An 18,825-nucleotide genomic window follows, 5' to 3' on the forward strand; every position below is an offset into this window, starting at 1 on the left:
CAAAAGGACACAAACAGAAACGCTTGTAGTTTTGGTGTTTTAAGAATGGAGGAGAAAGGTTTGATCAAGCAGTTTTGGGTTGCGGTGGTGGCGGTTGCACTCTTGATTCACGTCTCAGTCTCGGTTCCGTTCGTCGTGCTTCACGGAATCACCGCTGCGTGTTCCGATCCGACGAATGCCAACTTCACACAGCTTCTCATGAACCTCTCTGGCTCTCAAGGGTCATGCTTGTAAGTCACTTTCTTATTTTTATAACGATTGGATTTTTACTTTTTAATTGCCTTGCCGCTCACTCATCTCCTTCCTCTGTTCTTCAATCTCTTCTTCTTCTTCTTTCTCTGAAACTTATTCTCTCTCTCTTTTTCTTTACTTTTCTTTACTGTTTTTTTCCTTCTTTTCTTTACTTTGAATTATACAATCAAACAACGTACACGTAGAGAAAGAAACAGACTTGTTAAAGATAGATATGTATGTTAATGGCTGAACAAAATCCAGCCCCTTCCTGTAACCTGCAAAACCTTAAATCACCTCAAGAACCCATGCTCACTCTCATTCTCTCACGTTAGTAAAAGAAAGAAACAGAGAATAAAAGTAACGAACACAAGATTTGTTAACCCATGTTCGACTTATCGGTGTGATATAGTCTACGTCCGGGGCCGGATCATTCCAGGCAATTTATATATTGATTCAGAAACTCAGAGATAATTCCAAATAACTTAGGAAATAAGTTATCTCTTTAGGATGTTGCCTAAGAGATAATCACAAACAAGATTTAGATAAGGATTTGTGTATGGTTTTCCTAATGCAATTAGAATAAGGTGTTGTCTTATTTCTACATATAAATACCAAGTCCATGGAGAGTTGTTCCATAAGAGCTTGAGAGAGATTTAGTTTCGTGAAGTTTCTAAATCAATAAAGATAGTTGTTCTCAATAGAGAAATTGGAGATGGATTCTTCGCTTCAATGCTCATGCCACTTACACAGCAAGCTGAGATAGCGTGTGAGAAGGTGAAGCAAATGAAAGAGTTGAGTCAAGGATACAACATTGTTGGAAGATCTCAGGTTCTTGAAAACCCTAAAATCAGTTTTTGATCATTATTTACATGTTTCAGTTTTATGGATGTTGAGGAATGATGGAACAGGGGAACCTAGTGGCTCGAGGCTTGATCGAGTTCTGCGACGGCGGGCCTCCGGTGTACAACTACATATCTTTAGGTGGTCCTCATGCTGGGATATCCTCTGTTCCTACGTGTGGTGCACAGGTTTTTTATAATTTCCTCAAATTATCTTAACTTTTTCTATGATTTGAATCAATAATCACAGTAACAACAATGTTTGTTTTGTGTGTATTTTCTTTTTTTTTTGTAGATGCCCGGTCTCGTATGTGATGCATTTGATGCGCTAGTCAAAGCAGATGTCTATAGCGAGTTCGTTCAGGTATGTATTTCTCTCTCTATATATATCATATGATTAAATCCTAAATTAGAAATTGATAAAAAAATTTAATGACTCTGCAGGATCATTTTGCTCCCAGTGGTTATTTCAAAAACCCTATGGTATGTCCATTCACCATACTACCATAGTTTAGCTTCCATCGACTAGCTCCTAGTATTTTAGATACTCTGTCTTCTCTTTAAAGCTAATTGAAGAGACCCCTCATTGCCAAAACTCTCTGTTTTATCAGTTTCTCTTAACCGAAATTGCAACGATAAGTCATACTCGCGGTTTAATTCAGAACTCTTGGTTTGGGTGAGAAATGGTGTAAAAGAAGGATAGGTTTCGTTTTAACTCGCAGATTGAACAAGGTTATGTAAAAAATGGCAGATCTTCTCGTTTGAGGACTATGAAAATTGAAAACAGCTGGTTTTGATTAAAGTTTTAACAGAAATTTCACAAAATCTTTGTCTTTTTTTTTCTCAGGATATGAAGAGGTACCTGGAAAACTCGAAGTATCTGCCTAAGCTTAGCAATGAGATACCAAACCAAAGAAACTCAACTTACAAAGATCGTTTCACCAGTTTACACAATCTGGTTCTTGTCAAGGTTTGATCTCTTCAAAACCATTAGACTTTTTAACTTTCTTTTGGTTTCTGTCTTGATGGTTCTGTTTTGTTTTACAGTTTCAGAACGAAACGATTATCATCCCAAATGACTCAACTTGGTTCGGGTTTTACCCGGATGGTCAGGTCGAACCCGTTCTCCCGGCTAACAAGACAGCGCTCTACACCGAGGATTGGATCGGATTGAAAACATTGGATGCGGCTGGAAAAGTGAAGTTCGTGAGTGTACCAGGTGGACATCTCGAAATGGCAGATCATGATGTCCTCAAATACATCGTCCCGTATCTTCAGAATCAATCTTAGAGAAAAGACCCCAATCAGCTATACTAATTTATGCAATATCAAAAAAAAAGCTTAGTGATGATTGTATTCCGTATCTTTAGAATCAATCTTCTCCCGCTTAGTGATGATTGTATCGAACAAGAATCATTACTTTTATATAAATATAATCGAATTAATCAGTATATCTGATTCTATTGTTGATTGCACGTCCGCCTTCTCGATTTCTTGATACAGAAGGAAACAATCGAGTTACCTTTCCGACAAACATAACTCCCTGAAAACAAGACTGCACGCAAGACCATCAGGTCTTATCTCGCGGACCAACATCTTGTCATACGGATTAGCGACACAGTAGCCGAACTAAAACATTCAGAAAGAGAAACACCGCCAAGTTTCACCAATTTACCATTCGAAACAGAGCTTCTAGGTCAATGGTTCTTTATTTTTCAACGGTTTATTTGGTCGGTTTGCAACTAAACGTTTGGTTCTCGTCTGGTTATAGTAAACTACAACTAAAAGTTCCATCTCAACAATGTGCCTTCGATGGGGCTTCTCTGATCACTTGGTTTCAAAACCATTTCCTTTGTTGGACCACTAGAGCTTATGGGCATAATTATGTAATAAGCTAAAACAACTTGGGCTAGGCTTTGTAATATTTTTATTTCTCATGCTTTTCAATAGAAGAAATTATTTCAAAAAAAAAAAAAGAATTTAAGAAAAGAATTTAATAAAGGAAAATTTGCAAAACTGACGCACAAAAAACATTAATTAAGTAACTAGCAATTTTCCAAAAAACGAGTTGATATACGCTGTATTTCATGTATATGGGACAATTTTACCCCTTGTTTGTGATTCACGCTATTCACCCATCTCTCCTGTGGATGTTGCGTCTCCTCGTAACAGTGGCCACCGGACTTCTATCATAGCCGCCACCGGATCTCCGTCACAGCCACCAACGGATCTCCGTCGCAACCACCGCTGAGTCTCTTCCTTATTATGACAGGATCTCTTCTCTACATCTCTCTAACTGGTGGATCTTTACCTTCTTCTTCCCCCCCCCCTCCGGTGTATGTCTCTTCCGATATCTGTCTGTGGATCTTCCTTTCTATTTCGTCTGATCACCGACCCTCCTTCTCTCTGATGTCCACTCGCTTCTCTGCCTTCTCAATTTTGCAAACGTAAATACAAGGGCATTTTGGTCCAAATTCAATTAACATGGTTACTTGCTGAATTATGAATATTAGATGGGTATAAGCTTAATTTTGGGTACAAAATTGGTTATTGAGCTAATTCACCCTTTAATAAAAGCATTGATAATTGCAGAGGCATATTACGCTTCCGTCATTTGATTTAACACATTTGCCTATTCCGCCGTATATTTGACGGCAAAAAGCATTACACGAGCCAGCACCACAATCTACTTTATCTAAAATCTTATGACACATTCTCAGTTGTCCTTCGTTCTCATTCACCGTCAATCATGTAAAAACATTATTTAAAACAAAACATTATCAGTTCTCATGGCACAAAACTACATGGTTTTAGTCATTTTCTTGTTGATAATTGGAGTTTTCAATAAAAGTATTGTATAAATATATAATGCAATATCATATGCATATATATATATATATATATATATATATACATGCCTTTAATATCAAATTGATATTTCCCTTTTTTTTTTTTTTCACTGAAATTGGATTATATTGATATTAGAACTGCTGCAGAACCTTTACAAAATAACAGGTTAACAGAAGGAAAGATATACACATATACCATTCACCAAAAATTGATTTTGCAGATTGATCAAACTAGAGTAGAAGATGAAACCACACTGCCTCTTCTTTCTTCCTCAAAAAGATGATGTAGCCAACGAGGATGCCCTGAAGCAACATAAGACTGAACTCTGTCCTCCTTCACAACACTTTGAGCAATTAAGGAAGCTCCTCTATTTGCCAGAATCTTCTCCCCCAAAACATTCCAAACCACAATCTTTCCCAAAAAATGAAGTAATTCAGAGACTTGATACCTAAAAGAAGGCCAAGCATTTGGTCTGTTGAATGCCGATAACAAATCACCTGGTTCAAAGGCAAACAGAACCCTAGACATCTTATGACTATGCAAACATTCAATAGCCCAAATGACACTTTTAAGTAGCGCCTCACTTCTGTTAGTAACATCACAAAGAGCCCGTCTACTATGTAACAGCACCACCCCATGTTCATTACGCAAAACCCATGCACTCCCACCTAAACCTTTTTTCCCTGACCAAGCAGCCCCAATGTTGCATTTAACACATCCTGGAGGAGGCGGCTGCCAGGGAGAAGGAACAGGCACAACAAAAGATATTGCACCAGATTCAGAACTATCAATACAAGGAGTTTCAGTGGAGTTAATCTGGGATTGCGCAATGGACCATTCATGCGCATCTACCTTGATCTTTTCAAAGGATTTTGCAGGACAAAAGTGAGTACCCTCAAAACATAAGTTGTTTCTATTTTTCCACAGTCTCCAAAGGACCCAAGGCCACAGCCTTCTTATTTGAGCAGGAACCTGAAAATTCTTTTGAACCTCAAATAAGAACTGCATATTAGCAAAAATAGCACTTATACCAAAGCCAAATTCTGGAGTAGGGACACCAGAAATAGCCCACACCTGACGTGCCACAGAGCATGTAAAGAGTACATGATTTATGGATTCTCCTTCTTCTCCACAAATCTGACACCTTGGATCACTTTTCATACCTTTATGAATAATCTGATCAGCTACTGGCAAAGCAGCACACAAAGCACGCCAGATGAACAATTTTATCTTTGGAGCTGAAGGGATGGACCAAACTTTTTCTTTGAGACCATTAAGAGATGGGTGAGAGGTTGCATTTCTGATAAGATCAGATTTGTTATCCTTAAATGCTAACCAGTAACCAGTCTTAACAGAGTATTCACCCGACTTTGTGTGCAGCCAGACCCAAAAATCTTCCACGTTCACTACTGGATTCTTCTTTATGATGATCTCAACATCCACTGGATAGAATAAATCATCAAGCACCTCTCTGTTCCATCTTCTGGATTCAAAGTCAATGAGATCTTTAACTTTCAAGCTCAAATTAACAGAGAAGTGTTTCATGAGAGGAGTTCTTGGACCATGATCCTGATCAAAGAGCCAAGGATCCATCCAAACACTAAGAGAATTACCATTACCAACTTCTTTCCTTAGACCTTTCAAAAGCAGTTCTCTTCCGTGTATTATGCTCCTCCAAGCATAAGAAGGCCTAGCTCCAATTTCAGCTTCCAAGAAATCATCCCCATCAAAATATCTGCTCTTGAAGAATCTAGCAAAGAGACAGTTTGGATTCTGTAATAACCGCCAAGCCTGTTTTGCCAATAAGGCTTGGTTAAAACTTTGGATATCTTTGAATCCCAAACCACCTTGATCTTTAGCTAAGCATAGCTTCTCCCAACTAACCCAGTGAGTTTTCCTCTTATGCTCAAAGGAGTTCCACCAAAAGTCTGACATTGCACTTGTCAAGTTGTCACAAGTGGTTTTTGTCAGTTTGAAACATGACATCGCATAAACCGGGAGGGCCATTGCAACCGCTTTCAGAAGAATCTCTTTTCCCCCCATAGACAAAGTCCTTGCAAACCAACCTGAAAGTCTAGCCTTTAGTCTTTCCTTTATGTAGTCTAAGAGCTGAATTTTAGACCCACTAAAACACTCAGGAAGACCGAGGTAAGTACTAGCTCCTCCTTCATTCATTATGCCTAGCTCAGTTTTAATCCAACCTTTACAACTCTCATCAATCTTAGCACCAAAGGTGATTGAAGATTTGTCAAAATTGATTTTTTGCCCTGTTGCATCACCATACTCTTTGAAAACGTTTTTTATAGTTAGAATCTCCTCTTTCTCTGCTTTACACATAAAGAGGCTGTCGTCTGCAAATAATAGATGATGAATAGCCGGACCTTCCTGAGAAAACCGGATTCCACTGATGAGTCCTTGTCTCTCTGCTCTGTTCATAAGGTGAGTGAGTCCTTCGGAACATAACACAAACAAAAACGGAGACAATGGATCCCCTTGTCTCAACCCTCTGGAAGGAGTGATGTTCCCAAAAGCCTTGTTGTTGATCAAGACAGTGAAGGAAACTGAAGTAATAGTAAACATAATCCACTGAATCCATTTTGAATGAAACCCAAGTGCTTCCAGCAAAGCTCTAACATAGTTCCATTCAACTCTATCAAAGGCCTTTGACATGTCTGACTTAATAGCAATGTACTCCTTAGAAATTTCCTTATGAGTGCGCAGTCCATGAACCACCTCGTGGGCAATGAGAATGTTATCTGAGATTAAACGTTCCGCCACAAAAGCAGACTGATTAGGAGCCACCAATTCAGGAAGAAAAGGTTGCAGACGTCTAATTAGAATCTTTGAAATAATCTTGTAAAGAACTGAGCATAGACTAATAGGACGCAAATCCGTCATTTTGTTTGGTTTCTTCTTCTTTGGTAAGAGACATAACTGAGTGAAGTTCCACTCTCTAGGAAAAGAACCAGTGATGAAGAACTTTTGAATCTCAGAAGTTACCTGATTTCCAATGATACTCCAATACTTCTGAAAGAAGAAACCCGTGAACCCGTCAGCTCCCAGAGCACTTGAACTTCTGATTTCAGATTTTGAAACAGCAGCAACAAGGACAGAGTTCATACCAGCTGTAACTTTGGGCTGAAAATCAGAAAACAGATCCTGGAAAGAATCTTGATTCTCAGACTTAAACAGGTCAGAGAAGTAAGCAACTGCAATGGCTCCTTTAGACTCTTCATCTTTGTGCAAATTTCCATTGACATCACATAGTTTCTCAATATGCTGTTTTCCACGATTATCCTTCACCGAAGCATGGAAAAGGGAAGTATTCTTATCTCCACTATGCATCCATTTGGCCCTGCTTTTTTGACTCCAAAAGATTTCTTCCTCTAGATTGGCTTTGCACAGATCATCTTTCAGAGAGTTCATCACAGTTGTTCTCGGGAAAGAAGATGATTGTTCTAATTCCAGGGAAGCCCGAGCCTGCGTGATCTTAGTGAGAGAGTTCAAGTTATTTTCTTTTTTCCATCTACTCAAGGCAGTTCTATACCTTTTGAGTTTCTCCATAGCCAACAGTGGCACACTCGAAACTGAAGTTTCCCCTGTACTCCACTTTAGTTGACGAAATTCTGATATGTACCGGACGATGATCTGAGCCTCTTTTATCCATGAAAAATTGATTAGACAAAGGAAACTGTCTAAACCAATTTTTATTACCAAAACAACGATCAAGTTTGCTTTGAATCCATAATGTTCCTCTCTTGCCACCCCAAGTAAAGGGATTTCCTTTACTTGGTAACTCAGCCATATCACAAGTATCCAACATCTCCTTGAAAGGTAAAAATGAGGCATCTCCTCGCCTTGGACCTCCGAGCTTCTCTCCATTATTCAGAATTGCATTAAAATCTCCAAACATACACCAAGCTTCCTTTCTGTGAATCCCAATCCTGGAGATTCTTTCCCAAACCAAAAGTCTGTCACTATACACAGGAGCACCATAAACCCCAGAAACAAAGAACTCCGAAGAACCAAACTGAATGTGAAAATCTATAAGGTTCTTATCCGCATACTTAACTTCAATATCTACACCTTTCTTCCAAAAAAGCGCCAAACCGCCACTGAGTCCTAATGGATTCACTGTAAAAACCCTCATACCCTAACCATTCTTGCAAGTCCACTAAAACATTTCTGCAGTTTTTTGTTTCCATCAAAAACAACACCTCAGGGAAATGATCACGTCTCATTTCCATGAGTCTAGGAATTGTCAAGTCATGAGACCGTCCCATACCTTGACAATTCCAACTAATAAGACTCATTAGATGTTGGACGGTCCCTCATTTGGGACCACCAACTTAGGGTTTAGCGTAGTGATTTTTGCAGTGCTATGACCCTTGCCAACTGCTTTTCTCTTCTCCTTTGTACCAACCTCTGAACCTTCCATCAATTTTAAATCCAGAATGCATCCATTTGGATCCCTCGGCTTCAGTTTCCTTATATACTTTGATGGTCTTTTCCTCTGCTTTTGACTTTTCTGAATAGTCCCGGAAGATCCAGCCTCAAAGAAGCCGGGTCTATAACCCGTCAAACTCTCAGTAAAGGGCTGCGACAAAGCAAGGAAATTACCAGCCTCATTGAAGGATAAAGAAGGAGCCGGATCTGTTAACCAATCTCTGGCAATACTATGCTTCCCAACTTCAGCATTGTTTACCAACTGATTCTGACTCTCTGGAACCTCACAGCTTGAAGAAGCCTCTCTGTCATACCCGAAAACAACTCCTTTTTCTCGATTAAAATCATGGTGCACTATTGGCAGTGCTTCCAACCTGAGAATAGTTTTTTGAGCAAATGGATCTTTTTCAACTTCTTTGACCGATTGTATAACACTATCAACTCTGATAAGTCTTTCCTCTTCATTGGCAACCCTGAGATATTGTCTCATTCCTTCAAGGACCACAGGAGCAATTCTTGGTCTACCAGTGTTTGGATCTGTTCCTACCTGACTCTCTTTTAAGACTCCAAAAAGAGGATCAGATTCCTTAAGGATTGGAGGAGGAGGAATCTTTGTGGCAGGTTTTCCTTTACGACGGGCTTCAGCTTGATCTTGTCTAGACCTAATCAGAATGGGACAATAATCCTTCTCGTGAGTGAGTCTTTGACATTCATAGCATCGCTTCTGAATTCTTTCGTAATGGAAATTGACCGTGACCGTCTCACCATTTCGCAGATTGATTACTTTTGATCTTCTCAGAGGTCGAGAGACGTTAAACAAAACCTTTACCCTTACAAACTCTTGAATCTGCGGCGTGTCTGGGTCGAAGACCACTTCTTTCACTTCACCAATCAGATCTCCCAACGAAGTTATAGCCTTAACCGTATAATAGTTCACTGGAATGTTCCAGATTTGAACCCACATCAGCATGTGTCTAAGATAATCATCCGGTGGCTGTTCATACCATCTGTCAACCACGATAGTCCACTCATTGAAAGTATGAACGCCTTTAGCTAGCACGTCCTCTAAATCATGTTTAGAATCAAAGATAAACTGAAATCTTTCGCTAGAAAGAGCAACACCTTTAACTCTTCCTTCTTTCTGCCACTTCCTTGGCATGTTTCTTATGAGGTGCTTCATCGGTTGACAAACTGGGTTTAAAACTCTCCCAATAAGACTGAGTTTATTCCTCTCACAAGAAAGGAAATCCGGCAAATTCGGCATATCGAAAGGCACATCTTTCTCCTCTAGTGACATCTCCATTAGAGCCCTATCCATGGCTGAAGACATCTTCAAAGAAACGATAAACAGAGAGAGGATTAAGGTATAAGCAGCGACCAAACCTCCACTAATTTCCACCAACGACCGAACAAACCTCTCGCTATAAACTCTAACTGTTTCGAAAACAAACTTTGCACAGCAAATACTTCACAACACCAGCTTCACCGAACTCGAACTGTTTCCAAATCCGGCTTCGACGAACACCAACCTCTGCGAAAACAATCTTCGACGAACAGCAGCCTCCCCGAAACAAGACCACCAAACCAGAACCTGCGAACCAACCAAGATCCCACTAACCTTCCGCAGAGAGAAAACCGGAGCCGGAGGAACTTAAAACCAGAGAAATCAACGAGGCACGAAGAAGCCCAAGACACTTAGCACCAAACTTGAGAGAAAGTAACGAGACCCACCAATTCTGCAACCCAAACCACCACTAAACTCTTTCACCGAAGGAAATTTGCAGAATCACACCCAGCTTTTCTAGATCTAGCAAAGAGAGGATGAACCCTAGCGCAATTGATTCGGAGACAGAGAGAAAAGCGATAAAGCAGCTTAAACAGGATGAAAAAGGCTAAAGGGATAGTGTTTTAATCCAGTCACAGCTCTATTCCACACTAAGCAAAGACACTAGTTGGGAAAGAGGGTCTTGAGCCCAAAAAAGGGAAACTTTTAGAATTTTTTTATGATATTTTCCTCTTATATATATATTTTACTAAAAATATATATATACACTATAAACAATAATATATGCATGCATCTAACTTTATAACGTCTTATATACAAATATTTAAACTTCAATACACATATTTATTTTATAATTTTTAAGATTCCTATGTTATTAATATATTTGAACACCATATATAATATTTTAAATATATATTTGTTGTTGTTTAAACTCATACACATTTCATAATTCAAATCCGAATTATTACACAATGACGATATAAATTTGCTTCAAATCACTAAATTTATACATGCATAATTTTGTTTTGGTAGAAAAATTGAAAATTTATACATGCATAATTGGTCCTAAATGATATGAGATCTAAAGAAAACTAAAAGTTCGTGTATATTACTCGAACTACACGAAGACGAAGTCAACTCGTAAACATGAGGTCAACAGAAAAGAGCGTTACTATTACATCTACTGACTTAGTGACCTAGAGCATCCCCAATGGTATATCTGGAGTATATGTGTTAGTGGTGATTTATTAATAAAATAATGTTAGAGGTTAAGTTTGGAAACAAGTTTATAGGAGTTGATTATTGGTAGAACCTGTTTCTAAATAATAAATAAATAATTTAATAATGTAAGATACTAGATTTTAACCCGCGGTACACCGCGGGGCTATATTTTCTTAAAAAAATCAAAATGTAATTTGTTTGATAGATTATTTTGATTGTTAATTTTAGGATTTCACCCGTGGTATACTATCTTTTATAAATATCAACCCAAACCCGTCCCATCATATTACCCGTCCCGTGAAATTAAACATCATTTAGTTATTTTTCTTTTTAATAATACTTTAATTTAAAAGCTATATAATTCAAGTCAATTTAAAAATTTCTTTTAAATGGTTCCCATAAGATATATATACATATATATTAAATTTGTATAGAGTTGAAATAATATTAATATTACAAACTTTTTATATAATTTAAATATTATAAATATTTTTAAAAATATGTAATATATATTTTTTGTTATTGAATAAGAGGATATTATGTGTAAGAAATGTAGAAAATAAGAGTTTAATATTTTTATTATGGAGTCGCAAGAAAAATCTTTTATTTCTATACATGTTATTCGTTTATTAATAATAAAAGAAAACAAATCCTTTAAATTAGATATTAACTAAAATAAACGCACCATAATTACTTATTAAGTAACAACCAATAAATTTCACCAAAAAATAGGTAACAACCAATAAATTCTAAACGCAGTAATTAAAGAATGAGATATTAAAAAAAATATCAAATAAGATATAAGAATCTTAAAATAATTGAATATCTAAATAATTTAATTGTTAGTGTCGATTTTAATGCCTTCACTAATGTGGATTTTTTTTTTTTACAGAGAAATATTTCCTAAAGATTATCACATTAATGACTCAGTAATTAAGGAAGATATGAATTTATGATTCTCGAAATCGTGTTGATAATATCTTTAATTAATATTTTTCAAATTTAAATAATTAATGCCAATGGCATTCATCCGTAAATACATTCCAACTCCAGGATTTATTTGCTAAAAGTCATCCAAAAATGTATATATAGATTTAACATTTTTTAAAAATTAAAAAATTAACTTATAAATTGAAAACATAAAAAACTTATACTAAAATTGATTTGAAAATAAAAAGAAACATAAAATATAATTCCAAATTATTATAAAACAAAAAAACATTAAAAATATAATTCCGTAGTTATTTACCTAACTTATAATTCATAATTAAGCTATCTAATAATTAATCATCTCATATAAAGATAATATGATAAAATGTTAACTAATTCACTATTGAAAATTATAAACCAACAAAAATTATTAGCATAAAAAAAAAAAATTAAGCATTGAAAAGAAAGTTAACGACGATCAAACCGAGACAACAGAATCTGCAAAAAGCCAAAAACCATCAAAACCAATGTTGGGTTAAGTTTTGACCCGACGCTTGGGTTAATAATTACCGTTTCAGGTGTTAAACAAAAAAAACCACTACCTATGAAATAATAATTATGAATAGTGATACCAAATTTCGAATGTATCGTGCACCAACCAGCGCCACGTCACGTTAACATCCCCACCAAGAAGCTTCTTCCATAAGACTCGAGTACTGCATCCAAAATTACTGTGCAATTATTTTCCTATTTCTTTAATACTATAAGAAGTGAGGGTATATTGCGTTAATGGTGGTCTTAGCATATACTCACTCTATTCCTAGAAGATTGATGTTCTAGAGTTTTCACATATATTAAGAAGCAAATATCTAGGAACAGAGGGAGTATATAGCTGTAAGAATTTTATATATTTAAAGTACTTTTTTTTTGATGTCTAAATTTATTATTTATTGCAAATTATGAGAACTGTTACATAGACGATTCTTAAAAATAAAATAAAATAATTTAAGAATTTCTTATGTTTTGCCGGTAAACCAGAAGTGTAAGATCTATTCCAAGAGGTTCTTTCTGACATCCAAGGTGGAACGTCTTTGATTATTTACTTTCACTTGCACTACTATGCTATGCTACCACGGGGAAGTTCTAAATGGCGAAAGAGAATCCTTTCAGTCCAGGCACTCAGTGCAGTCCAGACGCTCAGGAGAAGACGGAGGTTAGGAATGCTGATTGGAACCAATACGATTGCCCAGAGGAGCTTTATAGGTATCCAGAGTCCCGCACAAGGAGCAGTTACGCAGGTCTAAATGAAAACAGCATAAATTGTGGATTTAGTCATGTTTGTGTGTGATAATTGGAATTTTTGAATTACAAATAATGACGATAGTAATTGTGTATACACTGAAATATCACACACAATTAGATACAAATCTAGTCAACTCTAGTTTTTATTTTTGTCATCTAGTCAACTATAATTGAATATAACCCTAGTCAAATTTCAAAAAAAAAAAAAACAAAAACTAGTCAACATTATAAAATTTGTTTTTAGATATTTAATGATGAAATTTGGTAGATAATAAATGTTAAAATCTACTTCTACTTTGAAGTAGAATCGTAGATTTATTTCTAAGAGTGAACCCATCTTATACACCCCCTCCTAAGTCTTAACTAACCAATTAAAATTAGCCATATCATCTAAATAAACTAATTAAAATATTTTGTAATATTAAAATAAAACAATTAAACTAAATCAATTATAGACTACACTAATATATTATTTTATTTTACAATTAAACGAGATTATATATCGATTTGAGTTTATAAATAAGGATTAAGGTTTGAATTTTACCAGAATTTTTTTTCTTTATTACATCTTTAGTTGATATAGATCTCAAAATAAAGTGAAAAAAATTCAAGATCTGCATTGAAAACTGCAGAGGCAATATATAATTCCTGAATCATCTGACGGAAAACATTGGCCTCTTCCCTTCCATTTTTGTAGGCACAAAGCAGCACACGAGTGAGCACCAGTACCACAATCTTTGTGTGGAAAAAGCATACGACATAGTCCCTCTTGTCCTTGAATCTTATTCACCATCAACCCTGTAAAAATATTATTTAAAACAAAAAATTATCACCTTCTCATATGTACAAAACTGCATGGTTTTATTATAGAATTAGAGATGGTAAAGAAAAAGAACCTAGAATAAGGATGCTGAAGAGAGCAAAAAAGGTGAATTTAGTCATTTTATTATGATAATTAGAGTTTTCAAAATATGAAAACAATAAGAGTAGTGGTATCACACACACATATATATATTCATTGTAGAAGATAAGGAAACCAAATCAATCATATCGTCAATCACAGTAATTGAGATTACTCACAAAATATTCTCAATAATTATGTTTGTGATACTATGTCTCTATAAGTCGGTCGTCATAGTCTCCATAATACACAACACATTCTATTTCCCATATGGTATCATATATTATCAAATTAATATTTCCCTTTCGTGTATATATTTTTACTAAAAACAATATTCATGCATATATTATCGAAATGATATTTCCCTTTGATGTATATATTCTACTAAAAACACATTTATACTATAAACAATAATATATGCATGTATCTATATTTAATTTTAGATTTATAAAAAAATCTTATAATATTAATATATTTGAACATCTTATATAATGTTTTAAATATATACTCATATTGTCAATGATTCAGATGCATGGTTAACCACAACGGTCGTCCAAGCCCTCTTCTTCGACCAAGAGAGCAAAGAATTTTGCACATTCTTTTTTTTTTTTTTTTTTTTTTTTTTTTTTTTTTTGTTGACAAAAAAAAAAAAGGGATGTTAAGAGTTCAACGTTTTAAGTTACAAAAAGAAAAGAAAAAACAGAGTTCAAGTTTGTGCACTCTCTTCCTCCTTACGTTTTCTTTATATTACTTCAAAGTACGTATATAATCTGTAATAGAGAGTGAGAGAGAGAGCTTGTAAAACCTTCGATTGATAGTGGAGTCTGCAAAGTATAGACAAACAAGACATGTATTGTATTAGATCAAACCTCTTATTACAACTTTGAAGAAGAAGATAACTAAAAGAGTTTTAAATATCACAACTTGGAAGAGCAGAAAAAAGAGTTTTAGTTATTACAACTTGGAAGACCAGAAGACAAGGGTGAAACTATATGCTGCTTCGATGGGTTGTCTGTGAGCTGGATGGAAGCAAACCTATGGAAGGTATGATTCCGGCACGACGAAGCTGCCTCTGAGCTTGTGCAATATTAATTCGCAATTCACGCTCTTTATAAGTCATGCATAATTTTATCATAGGTAATAAATTTTAAAATCTAGTCATGCATAATTATACTTTCTCTACCTCATAAAAGAATTATATCCAATTTCTCCTAAACAAGTCTAAAAGACAATAATTTTGATAAAATACAATCACTGAAATTTTATTATGTAATTTAAATATGAAATAAATATAAAATATTGACTGGACAAAACATATGATTTCTTTTTAACATATATCAATTAATTAAAACAAATCAGACATACAAACTGAAAGTACCAAAAACAGTAATATATTGTAACTACTGAAAGTACCAAAAACAGTAATATATTGTAAAATATAACACAATGATATATGTGTTATATTTTATTCATTATAAAATTATAACCAGATAAGATAAGCAATGTGAATGATAATATGGGAAAGGAGAAACTTAGCTTTCAATATGAATGTTTTTATGAAGATCATATCAAGTTGGGCTCACAATAAATCGCTCATGGTCACAAGTTAGTCATTTTTTAATTTTTTTTGTCAAACAAATTCTTCTTTCATATCTTAACTGATTACAAATGGGAGGAGCAAATTCAGACAAATCTGATATGCTAGTCTAATACTGTGATTTATCGAAATCAAACTCTAATGGAGTAGATTGTACATGTAAACCGTTAACTACTAAAAAGTATACAATCAAGTTGTCAACAATCATTAAAAAAATGAAGTCTTTCACGCCAAAGCCTTGTTATTATAATCCTTTTTTTTTTTCGGGCTTTGTCCCATTCCGACATTCACACATTGCAATTTGCAAACACATTATGATTGTGTTTTTTTTTTTTTTTTTTGTCGGCCAAGTAGTGACATTAAAAAGCCCAAGGGCAAAATACAGAAGGCCCAGAGAAATACAAGCAAAAAGAAACGGCCCAACTAAATCAAAATGAAATCTAATTATACTAGATCAACAGTAACTTAAACAAAAACTGCAACACTCTATTTCTGACACGTGGCAAAACTCTCAAATTTTGCTCTTTCACTTTATAATCCACAATTCTATTATTCTTAAAAAAAAATTGTTTTGTTTATTCGCTACTTTAACGAGAACTATTTTTTCGTTTCATACAGTTATGGTTTACTTCATTCCATTTAACCTCCTTTAATCGCTTCCACTTTCCACAATCTCTCCAGTTTCAACCTCCTTTTCCTTTTTTCTTTTTAAATCGTTTCATACATTTCTATCAAAACTCAAGTCTTATATACCCAACACGATTCTTCTTCATGATCGACATGTGTCTCTCATTTTTTTTTTCTTTTTTCATCCACAAATTACGTCAATCTCTCCATCTAATCCTCTTATGCACGCAGCCAAGGTATTCTCCTTCACATCTTCTTAGATTTCAAACATTATTTGGAAAATTAGACCCAATCGCTTAGATGTTTTTCATTTTAAGTTTTTCATTGTTTACCATTATTACGCGCTTCCTTAAAGATATTCTTTTTTTTTGTTTATTTTGGTTATGGTAAATGTATTTCTGATTGGATCTCTGGTTTTACCTCTTTGTATATAAAATAGAAAATGCAAGAACAACCAAGAGAGCATAATCGGAAAGCAAAGAATGACAGACCGTTAACGAATTTGTAAGATGCTTCTCATAAGCAACTATTCTTATTCTTATTAGTTAGTTTATAACTAATATCTACAAAATCTAAAAACGGTTTTATAAAAGAATGTGCAAAATTCCATAAGTTTTTGGTATTTTCCAGTTCTCTAATGGAGTCGGAATTTTATTCTGAAATGTTCATGTTTATTACTTAATTCTTTTTTGCACTTCATTCTTATTGTAAGATTATGAGATTATGAGTTTACATAAAAAATTTACAAATATCATGGTTAAGATTCTTATTGTAATTAAAATTCTTACATTAATGTTTTCTATAATGAATAGTGCGATTACTGAATACAGTAAGTGTTAAAGATTGGTTTTCATGAAGGATTATTCACACAGCGATAAGAAGAGCCCATGAGATGAGGAATTGCTTTGATTTCCACGTTCCCAAACAAGATTATGTTCACGTTAGATGGGTTCATAGATTCAGCAACCTCTTATTTTTGATCTTTGCTTTTAAAACCAAAAAACTCATGTCCACAAATTATTAAATTTAAAGTATAAAATTTCCCTTCATATAGTTTTGTCCTGCAAAGCAGGGGCCATAATACTAGTAAACAAATAAACATTAAGTGCCAGCAAGATTTAGCTAAAGACACGTGTTCTTCTTCTGCCACGCGTCCTGGTATGAAGCGCCGCCGTCTCAGTTCGCCGGAAGATCACCAAATTCCGATTAGCTGCCGCCAATCAGCTATGGATCGATTTGTATCCTCTTTCCTTCTGCCGATCTTCAAACCAACCTAAACATAACATCGAAATCTGCCGGATTTAGATGAAGAACGCTTCACAATTTCTCCGGAAAACGCCAACATCGAGGAGGCTCCACCACCGGCTACACCCAACTTGATGTAGACTTGAATCCTTCTTTACTCAGATATCTTGAGCAAAAGGAGAGTGACGAAGATATTATTCCACGAGTAATTGGAGAAAACGGAGAGAATTTGGAGATAAACGGAGACATCGATGATTAGAGCCGCAGATGGAAGAAGATCTAGTAACCAAAAAGTCCAGTATCTAACTGGAAATTATTGAATCGCATAAAGCGAATATATACAATCTGGTAGAAACCAGAAACAAAAGCTGAAATAGATTCACCGATTAAAATCGGGAAAGAAGACTCTCTCTCTCTCTAAAAGATAAGAAAGCGATAAGAGAGCATTATGAATGTGTTTTTTCTTATACATATTTCGTTTTCTCGTTCATAAATTTGGTATATATTTTTTCTATGCAATATTATTTTTATTAATTATTACTATGATTTTGATATTGGTTTATACTTTATACTATTACTAGATCATCACCCGTACTACAGTACGGGTTGAATTTCATTTATTACGAAATTTATATATTATATAGTTATAGAATAAAATCGTGATATATTATAATAGTAAGTAAAAAATATTAATTTTTTTTATGTCAGTCCATATATATATCATATTAGAATGAATATATTTTTATTTTTCTGTAATCCTCAATTATGGATATATTTTTTAAAGATATGAAAATGGGAAATAATATTATTTTCAAAAAAAATAATATTGTTTGAACAATGAGTTAATTTATGTTAACAACCACAAAATGAGAGTGTATATAATTTAGTTAGATCAAAAATCAAAATATCATAAATGAATCGCATCTAAAACGTAGATTATTTTGAATTAGTTAAAAAATTTAGCTATTACTTTGAATTAATTTAGGAAATTATTTTTTCAAATTCTAATTCATTGGTTGTTGAAATAGAGATTTGGTTGAGCTAATTACGGAATTTACCAATTATTCACATAATCGAATATGTTATGAACATATATTTGGTATGTAATAATACCAAACTCGATCCGTGTGTGGAGTCTATATTTTCAGTTTACAATCCCTATGAAAATATTGTGGCACAATCTTTTATTCATTATTTCCAAAATTGCTTGCAGAATTAAATTTTCAAATATTTAGAAGTGTCAAACCTTATTTAACTCATCTCATCATAAATCTTAAAATGTCGTCTATTATAAGGATCATAACTTTCTATCATATAATACATTACTTTTAACCCACCACCTACTATA

The 18,825-nt window shown here is 34.5% G+C and overlaps 2 protein-coding genes across 2 annotated transcripts; both read left to right on the forward strand.

Annotated features, from left to right (window-relative positions):
• Positions 1–912: 912 nt before the first annotated feature.
• Positions 913–3,003, forward strand: LOC9301218 (palmitoyl-protein thioesterase 1). The gene is made up of 6 exons (XM_021024129.1): positions 913–1,062; positions 1,143–1,262; positions 1,369–1,437; positions 1,518–1,556; positions 1,921–2,043; positions 2,121–3,003. The coding sequence occupies exons 1-6, from the start codon at positions 964–966 to the stop codon at positions 2,361–2,363; spliced, it is 693 nt and encodes a 230-aa protein (XP_020879788.1). The 5' UTR covers positions 913–963; the 3' UTR covers positions 2,364–3,003.
• A 13,183-nt stretch (positions 3,004–16,186) lies between these two features.
• LOC110227543 lies at positions 16,187–17,212 on the forward strand. The gene is given in 3 exon segments (XM_021022067.1): positions 16,187–16,468; positions 16,672–17,130; positions 17,133–17,212. Coding segments are annotated over 2 exon segments (126 nt in total). The 5' UTR covers positions 16,187–16,468; positions 16,672–17,084.
• The last annotated feature ends 1,613 nt before the right edge of the window (positions 17,213–18,825 follow it).

Source organism: Arabidopsis lyrata, assembly GCF_000004255.2.
Source record: "Arabidopsis lyrata subsp. lyrata unplaced genomic scaffold ARALYscaffold_8, whole genome shotgun sequence".
NCBI classification, from domain to species: Eukaryota; Viridiplantae; Streptophyta; class Magnoliopsida; order Brassicales; family Brassicaceae; genus Arabidopsis; species Arabidopsis lyrata.

Excerpts from the sequence above, each read along its gene's own strand:
- LOC9301218 (XM_021024129.1), top strand. The coding sequence starts at position 964 with ATGCTCATGCCACTTACACAGCAAGCTGAGATAGCGTGTGAGAAGGTG. Across the intron at positions 1,063-1,142 it reads ACATTGTTGGAAGATCTCAG|GGGAACCTAGTGGCTCGAGG; the intron begins GTTCTTGAAAAC and ends ATGATGGAACAG. Across the intron at positions 1,557-1,920 it reads GTTATTTCAAAAACCCTATG|GATATGAAGAGGTACCTGGA; the intron begins GTATGTCCATTC and ends TTTTTTTCTCAG.